The following is a 12,360-nucleotide window of genomic DNA, read 5'->3' on the forward strand; positions in this document are numbered from 1 at the left end:
CCAGTTATCATGCGATTACGGTGTTGATTCCATTCTTCTACCCTTTATATTGTACAACGCGATTGCCACTTTTTTGTTATTTTGGTCTGTGCCTATACCACCCTTGTTGTTTTTGACCTGAACATAAACCGTTCTTTGACCTTGTCATCGGACGTGTCGTTTAAGTTCACACGTGGTTTCGCTAGCTTGTAAACACGTGGCTCCGAGTCGGCGTGGAATTTGAGACCCGTTAGGAATTAGCAATTCCTAAACCGGTGTATAGAAGCCGGCATAGTCCCACGATTTGAGGTTTGTAAAGCTTTATAATTTTATAATTGTACTTATAGTACCGCATTTGTAGATAAACCTCCATTTGAAAGAATTGGCTTTTGGGGTTTCGCGCGTAACTCGATGTGGTTCAACAGATTGCTGGAATCAATCTATACACGGGTCATACCACTCAAAGTAACTTCACCCCCCGATAACCGCCAGCAGGGGTGTCTCATTTGCTAGTGTTGTGTCATGAGGTCGCCTATTGGTTACGCCTGAATTGAGTCTGTAAGACTACGCGAAAGGAGAAGAAAGAAAATCGGGGAAGCAACTGTAATGTCAGGTCAGACATACAGCGCCAGTGCTCAAATGCATGGGGTGATCGATGATGACATCTTTGCACATGTATATTCCAGTCTGGGCGCGTCCAGGCACGCAAACGTTTCGCTAACAGATGAAATCCTTAAAGCTTTGAAGATTAATCGAACATATTGCTGCACACGATTGCGACTTGTAGTCATCCTTTTTGAAATTCCCAAACAAACAGCTGGCGTCCAAACATTTGCTAACAGAATCACCCGCATCTCCACAAGAAGAGCTCAAACGCCCCACGACATTCAGCTGACACTTCTCTTCCATGAACTCTTCACCGACAAGTATGTGGAACCCAAAAGGCATACCGAAGCCAAGGTTCACTTGTAACATGATATTCCGAGTAGTTTGTAGTGTGATAACCTTTTATAACAAAACACAACCGGCCACACAGCCCAAGATCCACCATTATTTCTTCTGGCAACATTTTGATTGTCGTTTTTACTCTTCCTTTTCAATTCCTTCATTCTGTGTTGGCCTCAGCTACAAAAGTGAACTTAAGTAATGGTAGAGAGTAGCCCTTTTATGTGCGAGGAACCATTTTTGTAAGTTAATTTTGCACTCCGTGACAAAAACTGGCAGAATGAAAGTTACAAGATACCTATATATGACTGTAGATATGAGCACATATTATCCGAGGATCTTCCCCTTTGTCCATCTGTGCGCTGAAGAGCTCTTCCGCAGAGGTACGGTTTGTAGAAGACCTAGGAATTTTAATTACAGATTTGTTGCTATTTTGACTAGTTCGTGCTCTTACGGATTCACTGTCTATGGGTAGCTAGCCTCGGTTCCCACACTAAAACCTAAGCAACGCAACAAGCTGCAGTATCTCCTGAAGTTGACAATAAAGGTCCTCTGGACAACGACAACGGTGCAGGTCCGAGTGTGGCACTTATATCCTGGTTTTCAAAATGCAACGGCTGTTGGCCGATGGAAAAGTCGCTCAACACGCTCGGCTGAGAAGTTCCAGGGTGAATAGAATCTCGGCTGAAAAGTGATAGGTTTGAATGCGATCGATCTGGAAATACAGAAGTGTAACCCTTAAGCAAGACAATAGAATAGTTAACAGATGAAGATGAAAAAAGGTTGAACATATCAGCAGACGTGTGCAGCGTGCTTTACAACGAAAAAGGCATTGGGGCTTGTATCATCACTGACATCCAAACATTTTTGTTTGCGTATTCTGTGGCTGAATGTGGATTTACGTACCCTCGGGAAACGCAAATCTTGGAATGAGGACGTCTAACGAACGAAACTAAATTCTTTACCTCGACATCCTGATCATAAGGACCAAGTTTTAGGAAACCATTATCTGTCAACTACGAATGTATCGATGAAGGAGGCTGAATCCACCATTCTGGACGACAGTAGTGTAGGAAGTGGCGTTCTTTGGTTACCCTTGTGCAAATCAAGCTGGTAAGCGACTATCAATGGCCAACCACGTCTGGATGTACGGATGGATCTGCGCGGGTCACAGGGACTTCATCCATTGACACTGCCTATCCACGTCTTAGTTGTCCACACCTGGACATTGTGATGGTACTCTTGTGCCCATCGGTCTCATTCGATTAACTTTTAGCCAGTGGCAGGTTATTTGGCTGCTCGAAAACTCACAGCTCAGCGCAGTCCGCATGTGGTATTATCGATGATGCAATCTCACAAGTGAATCCCTCAATTTCATGTGACTCCATGTCCATTTTCAGGCTGTTGTTCCTCATTCTTGGGCACTGAAATCATGGGAGAGACAGTTGAATGAATCCGTCGACTGTGATGCTTCTTAGAAGAATATCAAGCGCAAATGATACTGCCAGGTCCATCTAACTCAAAAAAATTTCCACCCATATGTGACACTAAGCAAAACACCAGGGTTAGCATTGCAAAAGAATATTTGTGAATCACTATTATCAGCTCCAAACTTTTTGAGCATCTTCCCATTCCCCAACGCTCAATGTACTTTTTCAACAAACAGTTTATTCAGTCATCTGACTACCTAGGACTGGTGAAACGTTTTTGTTTGTCCTCGCTGAGGTTGGCCTCTTAAAATTTTGGGAAGGGCTTTTGACAAAGATGTGGTCCAGTCATTTTGGGATATCCGGCCGTGTGTTATTTACTGGCATTTCCCCAGTCCGCACTGAGCCCCTTTGAGGTTGATGCATCTAGCAAGGTAGGCAGTCCATATTACCAGGGCCCGACAATAAACATCAGGATGAGTTCAACTATACCCACTTCGTCCCATCAATGTCATCGGTCTTTCTCTTAGAGCGATAGTCAAAGGGATATTATGACTGAATTTCAGGATACAGACCTGTAAACGACATCCGCTAGAGACGGATCTTTGTGAACTGCACCACCATAATTTATGGACGACTTGAAGAGTTCCGTAGATTGTTTACTCCCAAAACTATGATTTCAGACAGATGATGATATCACAAAGCTCCTCGGATTACACATTGGAAGGAAGTAGCAATTTTCCATTGTCGGGCCAAAAAGTTCGCACTTTGGTCATGTAATGATGGTCGCCAATCGTTCATTGAAATCGGCGGACAGCACCTGAGGTTTTGCGAAAAACGTGAAGTTTTCTATTGAAAGATATATAGTAGTTGTCGCATTTTTCGTGGAGGCTCACACTATAACCCCACAGTATACTTCGCTCCAAATGACAATCAACCCTCAGATGACAATCAACAGAATTTTCTGGAACACATAACACAGATGACGTGGTACAGTCCCATGGATTTACCATGCTCAGCCAAAATCGAAAAACTGACGAAAGTTCAAAGGTCTCAGGCTAATTTTTTTTTCGTATGCATGTGGTGCTCCATAGTGATAACATGGTTCAAAATGGCCGTATTGCGGTCACGCTATCAAAACAGAATAGCTGAAACAGAGTACTCGTTATGCATTCAACGAACCTCAAAGTAAATAACAACTAAATAGGTTACCTATGGAGTGTTTATTTCCGATTAGTTTATATTGCTCACGTGTTTCGAACTTCCGTAAATAAATGGTTACAACCGCAGACTGACTTCCTCACAAACTGAATGTAGATGAAGTACTCCCACAGGTGTGTATCAACACAATATGTTAATACCGACATTCAGTAGTTACCACATTCAAGCACACTGGCGAGCCATGTGTATCGCCCCGACTGAAAAATATCGCCAAAAGCCGGTATTTCTCAGCCTAAGTAGATCCGGCCCATAAAATTACCAATAACGAACCCAATTGGCGTAGCCAGCCAGGGACGCCAGCGTTTTAGGCCGCCAACTGACAAACGCTTCAAAGAAAAGTGTAGCCCGAGGCATTCGAAATCCCGCATTGACTAATGAAATGAGGTGGAAAAAAGAGAACGAAAACACCGAATAGAGAACGTTTTTAATTCCTTGGGATCACGTGGTGACCAAAACAACAAAAACAACAGAAAGGAATCTAGAGAAAACACTAATAGGCATCAGGTGAGATGGCCCCTCCCTTGATCACCGAGCATGTAATTTCACTGGCATCTCCACACACAAGAACGTATGCCCGGCAATGTCCGTCAATTCCCACTTCACAGTCAGATGAATCTGAAACACACAAGTCAGCGGGAATGATGACCAATGCGATGTTGGACACCGAAAAGAAAACATTGTGATACGACTAGTATCCCAACAAATCGATAGCGACTTACGGATGGATAGGAAGACGACACGAATAACTGGTATGTATATCCGTACTGGACACCCGGTTTCAGTGGGCACTCAGGTTCGGTGAAATTGCACACGTCCGGGTACTCAAGAGGGAACGGCGTTGGAATCCCGAGAATGATGCCGTGTACCGACGCCTTCCCTGGAATGATGGGCTCCGCTATGGATCAAATGTGAGATCAGAATAGAGTTTGTCAGTGTTGATTGTGAGAACACGTGCACGTCAATCTCATTACAATCCTATGCCAATGTGATTGAACTCACTTGCGGTAAAGTTAATCGCAATCTTCGCCTTCTCCCCTTTGTACAGTGTACACGGCATGGTATCGCATGGCTCGATACTGACATTTGTTACTTGAACTTTGTGCGGTCGATCATCTGCAAAATCAATCAGATTTGTCAGCGTGATTCGAGGCAATGCTTTATCCAAGTATTCTCTACTCCAAATGCACAGGAGTAATCTCGGTCGGCATGAACGCCTTACTCCAAACCGTCATCAATGACCCATCCATAAAACGCGTGAGAAGCCTAGTGCCTCACCTCAACTTACCGCAGGTTCTGTATTGTGTTTCCGCAACGTAGAATCCTAAGGTGATTGGAAGGAGAACGAGAAGAGTAGCGGTCAGTCTGTACATGTCGCCCCAACTTCTGCCCCAAAGTGACATTCTCCTGTTATATATCCGGGGTTGTCAAGGAACTTTGGTAACTTTGTTGTGCACAACAATTGTCCCGATCATCCGATGCTGGTCAAAGTTATTTGGATTTTACGCGCACAAGGCGCGATACGGTGATGAACTTTTTACGTAGTTCACCCAAAATTCTAGCTCACCGTTTACACGAGCACGCCCAAATTTAGATTTTGGCTTTTAAACTTATGAAATTCATCCTGTGTTGTGGATACAAAGTCCGCAACATAGATTTTCAGACTGCATGCATTAACGGTTTTTCTACGTGGCTATTAGTGCAAAGGTGATGGAAGCCAAAAATGAATCAGAAGGTATACGCACTAATAACAGCTTTTACTGTGGTTCACAGTAGTTTACGGTGGCGAGTTGCACTGTGTAAAATAAACCCAGTGCGATAGTGGAAAGGGGAACTTATCGTTTGTGAGAGTCTCTGGGTGAAAATCTGCATAAGAGCTGCTGAGTTGCACTGTGTAAAATAAACCCAGTGCAAAAGTAGACAGGGGAACTTATCGTTTGTGAGAGTTTCTGGGTGAAAATTTGGATAGGGGAACGTGCTTTCTCTGCATTAGAGCTGCTACACGTGTTCCGTAATTGTGCGTGGTCTTGTGGACTTTGGTTAGCGTCTTGCTCCCTCCGCGCGCGCGCATGTGCGGCGACTGTGTTTTGCCTTTTCATTTATAGGAAGGTTTGACGTGTATATAATGCATATGCTCGTGCCGACACGTACAAGACGGAACTGATCTGTTGGTCTAGGTTGTGAGCGGGACAGGGTTTTGTCACTTGTAGAACAAACAAGTCGCTTAATCTAGTGAGCACGGATCCAGCAGACAAATTAAGCGAACTTGATTGAAGGCGCAAAGAAGTGACCGCTAAGTGCTCATATCAGACTATGGTCTGAAGTGACAACTCGAGTTTTGCTGTATACTTGAATCTCTTGTCTACATCATTTCACTATCAAAGGCCCCACCGGGCTTCCAGTCGGCAGCATCGGAACTGCGAAATTTCTCAGGTGCGCGAGTCAACAATTTTGCTATCAACTAAGTGTATTCGGTGAAAAGCAGGACCGTATATTCAATATTTTAATGAAATCACCTGTATTCTGGGCATTTCGTCCCTTCCGTAAATCTAATCATACTATCAGCCTGACCATTTACTAGCTATATACAGCAAAGCGATTCAAGCCAACAAATGCTACTGCGGGCATCTTACGCCTTATACTTTCATGCATTCTCTCTTCTCGTCTCCGCCACCCCATAGTGAAAAAATTCTCTGCAGACCTCGACAATCGGATGTACCTTTTTCTTGTTCGCCTCGCAATATGTTCAGCAGCAGCTTCTGTGCCCTCTGTCTTCTGTACCAATCCCAAATCCACTGTAGTCAGTTGTCAAAAAGAAGAATCCAGTATGGAAGAACCGTAATTGTGTTGGCCAGCACCTCCATCTGTTCCAGGTTCCGCTTAAGAAAATTTGGTGACGCGGAGGTTCCTGGAGTTGTATATATTGGGGTTTACATCGTGTTCAGCCACCAAGTGTAATGGGCCCTACTTGATTGGATAGTCACCTCTGCGCCGTTCAAGTCTGTGTGAGAATCGCAAATAGCAGAAGCCCGTCAGTCCCTACTCGATTAATCTGATTATGGATTTTGAAACCGCATGCATTGGCAATTTTTCCTGCCAAGCTTTGACTGTGATCCACAACATAGACCCGCACAAACCCTCAGTTACGACGGATGCTCAGACCTGCTGAGTCACTTTTGGTGATCGTGTTGTCCTGGACACGCTGCGCGAGCAGTACATGTTGTCTCCCACGTATCCCTGTGCTTCTTCGTTTTCTGTGCCCACATTTGACTAGGTGTAACCCACTAAAGAAGCAGTCGTGAACCCAAATAGATCGGTTGCCAGTGACGACGAGCGACCACTAGCACTGTGTGTTGGAATAAACGCGTGGACCCCACTAATGCACTAGTCCTCCCTTCAATGCCATTTTGGGTCAACAAAAAGGACACGTAAGCAGAGTAGCGGTTGAGAAGCTCGCAACCAACCTGCCAGGATATTTTTGCATTTAGTTGGGCATTCCTATATTTCTCCACACTGTCAATATTAGGCAAATGGCTCAAAAGGATCATTGTACACGATCCTTGAACCTTCTCTTTGAGAAATCGTAGCTCTATTTGGAAGGCAACATATGTGACCACGTGGTCCAGATTTCATAGTCGATAGCAATGTGGTCTGGCTAAGTGCAAGTTAATCCTACTCGGTCAAGCGCTCATGACCGAACGGTTAATTGTCCTAGCTACTTGCCGGGATGTCACAGAATCGAAAGTTCCCGCAGTTTTCTGAGATACCCACTACTAATGATTCCAAATAAAGGAGAACAATACTTAAAATGCTTCTCTAATTTTCTACATTGAAAATTTTCAAACCCTCCTCCCACTCGGCCAACAAGCAGCCCCGAAGGAACTTAGCACGACGAGCGAAGCATTTGTTTAAGGAGTCGTTCCCCATTGATCGAGCCAATGAAATTATCATGCGTGGTAATGGTTTTCTGTAATTTAGCAAAGAAGACTGTTAGAAAGGAAGACGGACTCATGGCTTTCAGATCGTTGTCTCTGAGTTTTGTTCAGATACAGATAGAAAAACACGTGCACGGTAATCACTATGAAACTAACTTCAAAGGTCTAGGCTATCAGGCAACTTGCAATCGCCCTAATGGATCGCAAAACATAGATGGTTCAAGCAGATGGTCGTCCACTAGGCGAATACATCATCATCATCATCATCATCATCATCATCATCATCATCATCATCATCATCATTGTTAGCTGTAAGAACCGCGTACTNGCGATCCATTGAGCTATACTGGAGAGTGTCTCTCAACACTCACACAGTCTGTCGTACCAGTTTGGTCCATTAGCAGAGGTCTGACGAACACAGTCTCCTGGCCCTCCAGGTTGGGGGTTGGGACATGTGGCGAATTGTTCCATAGAAATGGTAATGCATTTGCATTTCCCGCCAAACACCGCTGTCTTGTGCTTAGGCTTTTGAGCCAAAGGCTTTGGTTGATGACCCTAATCGTCTTCCTGTCTAGGTGTGGGCGCCCTGGCAGTATCCCAGCCCACGTACAACCATGAATTTCACATACACAAATTAGGCGAATATGACAAGGTTCGATTACAAGAGACGCCTAAAAGCACCGTATTCTCTATCCAATTCCCCCTACAGATCAAATGAGACCACCAGTAACCTAGTCTCGTGTTTATTTGAGTATCTCGATATGCTAGTCCGCGCCAACTGACGACTCGAACGTATAAACACCGCTGAATGATAATTTGGTGGTCGTGTTATGTCATGTTCTGAAAGAGGAGGCGTGCCTGTTCATCAAATTATCAACAAGAGAAATTAGTTCTCACATCTCCCAGACAAACAGGAGTTAAAATTTCATTGGTGAGCATCCTTATGGAACTGAAAACTGACCTCATCGATGAATAAGAGAGAAAACAAGCAATGGACACCAAAATTCGATGTTGCCATAATAATAAAATATAAATCGTTCAGCTGTAGCACCCTTTCGGTGCCTAACTGCCACGCCACCCGAAGGAAGTACGAGGGCTGGGATACTGCCAGGTTGTCCAAGCCTAGACAGGGGAAGTCGAGAGGCAGAGGTGGGATTCGAACCAAGGACCTTCCTGTCAGTAAATTCGCGCTCTAGCCACTTGGACCATCTCGCCCCTCCGATGTTGCCATGATGTTTTTGAATCGTCAAGACTGTCCTAATCGCCAACTTGTGGTCTGTAGGGTGATACATGAGATAAACTTGGAATGGCGGATATAATTCTCTTGATCTAAATCAAACAGCTGATGGGAGTTATTTGACGATGCCAGACAGGTAAATAATATAATTTCTGGAGAAAATTTACAATTACGATTGCGGAAATTTACCGGAGCTTAAATGAGGCAAAAATATTGACAATGAATTCTTCGATGCGGTGTCGCCGAATACTCGTTTTGTCCTTTCATGTCCCCTGAATCGAGCTGAATTTCCAAGGCTTGAAAGTCTTCTCTAAGTCAGTAATCAATAAGTCGGCAGTATTCACCACTGTCGCGGCATCCTCAGTTAGACGAATAGCCCACCCATTAGCTAAGGCATTCGACCTAAAGATGTAGACATTGGTGGGACAGCGGGCATCAAATTATTGGACAGAAAGTGAAATTAAAGTCAGTTTCGAGAAATACACTCATTTGCAAATCAATTTGGTTTTCACGGGAGACTCAATTGAATCTCTCGTTTACAACGTCCTCCATATTTGTAAAGTCAGTTTCACTAGACTGTTACATTGGATTTTATGCTCGAAGATTTGGAAGGAGAGAACAAATTCCATTGTTCTGTATGTCGACTGCTTGCAGAAATCACCCTCACTAGTATCTAAGGGACCATAAATGGGAGTCTGAGTGACCTTACAGTCAAACCGATTGTCTAGACGATTGTTGGCAATATTCCAATGGTATCCCCAGACTTATGTACATCTGGGCCACAGTTTTTTTGTAGTTCTCATTCATCTTCTTTTTTACCTAAGGGCCTTTTGTCAGTTAGGTACCAGTAGGTATTACCGGTGTATTGTTATCAATGATGTCGATGATTTTTAAGGACTTAGTGATACACCAAAGGATGGTCACGTTTGATGGTGATATTATCGTCACGGATGTTTAGTGGTCAGACGCAACGGCAATGTCGTGGCAGTTCTGCTGCCTCTCCAGATCCATTATTTTGGCTCCACACCTCCTGCAGTTTGAAGTGTTTTTGTCACGTTCCAGATAGGAAGCTTTTTGTTATGCCGTCACTCGTGTTGTTTTGGCCCGCCAATTTTAAATTCTAGTCCAGATCTTGTGTCATCCGATACGCTCTCCATAGGAGATAACGAGTCCTTGTAATTTTGGACCCCTATCCGTGCCACATGTTTACTTCGCCGTCCATTTTCCAGGATTTTCCCAAAAATCACGACCTCAATCAGTCATGCTCTTATCCTGACTGTAATACTATGACCATGCATGGCGGCACGCAACCCACTAGTTGGGAATTATTATTGTTATTATTATTATTATTATTATTATTATTATCAGAGACGGCAACATCATTGTTGACACTGATGCTTCACTGCCGTACAACCATGAGAGTATTGTTAGTTGTGGGTGTCATGGTTGTACGAGGGCTGGGATACTGCCATGGCGCCCACACCTAGACAGGAAGACGATTAGGGTCCTCAACCAAAGCCTTTGGCTCAAAAGCCTAACCACAAGGCAGCGGTGTTGGGCTGGAAATACAAGTACATTACCATTTTTACGGAAAACATCGCCATACATATTCCAACCCCCAACCTGGAGGGCCAGGAGACTGTGTTCGTCGGACCTCTGCTAATGGACCAAACTGGTATGACAGACTGTGTGAGTTTCGCGGGGACACCCCCCACCAGTATAGCTCAATGGGTCGCCGACGTGCACAAACTGCCACACCACGGTAAGGTACAGTCTCTTCCCGACGGTTCAATGATATAAGGCCATGTAATTTTAGGCCATTCCATAAGGACTAATTCTAGTGATGTTTCGTTTCATGAGTGCACGACTAAGCATCGAGCTAAAGCGCTGGAGCAGATCTATATGATGTTGGATATGGCCGTGAAAGAAAAGTTGTCGTGCGATTAGCAGAAAGCAATCAAAATTTGTACGGTTGAAAATAATGGATAAAACCGGTTACTCACAAGTAGGTGGAGAGAATTTGTTTGCGCGGTGGCGTGTAGCTGATTTTTTCGATATGTCTAAAGCTAGTATGAAGAGAAGAACGATCATTTAATGTAGTAGAGGAAAGACAGTCAAGAATGGGATGTCGCATGTGTTGGATTGTTCGCCATGCTATGTGCAACCTTTAGGACGACGTCGCTGATGTGGCGATCGATGTGGCATGAAGATGCAGTTGTCCGTATATTTCACGGCTATGTGCTGACCAAGTTACTACCAGGTGGCGGACCAGTGCCAGTCTGAAGGATGGTGAATTTCAATAACCAGAGCATTAACTCAAAATCTTGACTGCAAGGCGGCGTTGGTTTGAGTCATACCACTACAGCCATGCAACTCTTGAAGATCACGTTACCGCACTTGTTCCAACCCGCAACCTGTCGATCCAGGAGACTGTTTTCTAAGCCACTTAGTTTAAACAAAAGCTGCAGGCGTTGCACTGTAATTGAGTGGAGTACCTTATTCGCAGTCTCATGAACAGAAGCGATCCCATGTCTTTTGTTTCAGTAGGCCTTGAGACGTATCGTGGAATGATACCTCCGATAAGACAAACGTACAAGATATACTAAGTGTCAACAGTTCAAAGAAGTACCACCTGTACGGTGGAGCAGAGCATATATCACTGGCTTGAAGTCCAAACATGATACTTTCATATCATGTGCAATACCAACAATATACCAGCTCTTGTTTATCCTGGCTTAGGTTTTAACCATATGGCTCAAATAAGTTTTCATATGAAGCAGAAATCCACAAGGTGCAAAAGACTGGACAGTGAACAGCAAAGTTAAGTGTCTTATGTCAACCTTTTTTGACGACGATGCTTTCTGAAGAAAGGAGCATCCAGTTTCTGAGCGAAATCTCATACCTATTATCCACTGGGAGGGGGAAGTCTTTGTTCCCTCATATGTTGCATTCGTTTCAGAATTAAGTAATCAGTTTTAGATAGTAATCAGTAGGTGCATAATCGAGACTCAGAGATTAATTAAGCAGAAGCATATTTTATATAACGGTTTCAATTTGGTGAGGTTTCAAGGTGAGGAACAAATGATTTACTCATATTTGGTTCAGCAATAAATCATGTTTCCTAATGGTTGGCGGTTACCCAAATGGATTCTGAGGAAACATTAAGTAACCCAGTAAGAAACGTACCCCCTTCTCTTTGGCTGCCATGCACTATCCCGAAATTAGACACACTTTGAACATTCCATGCCACGGTGGACAAACAGAATTGTTGAACAATATGTGGTCCAATCAGGCATAGGTAAAAACATCGGATGTCTTGAGACAGCGTACGCCACAAATGGAAATCACTAAGAAACGTCTGAATTAATTTGTACAGTGTGAGTGTATCGGGTCTTCCGTACGAAACGAATTATCAGGAGAATCAACCACGCTCAACAGGAATGAGCGTTTGAACGTGCCCGTATTCGTTCACATGACCCCCAGATTGCACAAAACATCGCAGTATTATAACACGTGTGGGTAGTCCAAATATATTGCTGTGCTGTTCTCACATGTTGTTGACTCCGCTTACTAATAGTATGAAGCAGAGAACTTGCACGGACGCAATACACTACTCCTA

At 43.9% G+C, this 12,360-nt stretch overlaps 1 protein-coding gene across 1 annotated transcript; it reads right to left on the reverse strand.

Moving 5' to 3' along the window:
* Nucleotides 1–3,977: 3,977 nt before the first annotated feature.
* On the reverse strand, nt 3,978–5,122 carry T265_00685 (hypothetical protein; the record flags this gene model as incomplete). The annotated part of the gene is made up of 4 exons (XM_009164534.1): nt 3,978–4,187; nt 4,292–4,467; nt 4,572–4,685; nt 4,858–5,122. 4 exons carry the CDS (start codon nt 4,970–4,972, stop codon nt 4,098–4,100), a joined length of 495 nt encoding a protein of 164 aa, XP_009162798.1.
* Between the last annotated feature and the right edge of the window lie 7,238 nt (nt 5,123–12,360).

Source organism: Opisthorchis viverrini, assembly GCF_000715545.1.
Source record: "Opisthorchis viverrini unplaced genomic scaffold opera_v5_7, whole genome shotgun sequence".
In the NCBI taxonomy this organism is placed as follows: Eukaryota; Metazoa; Platyhelminthes; class Trematoda; order Opisthorchiida; family Opisthorchiidae; genus Opisthorchis; species Opisthorchis viverrini.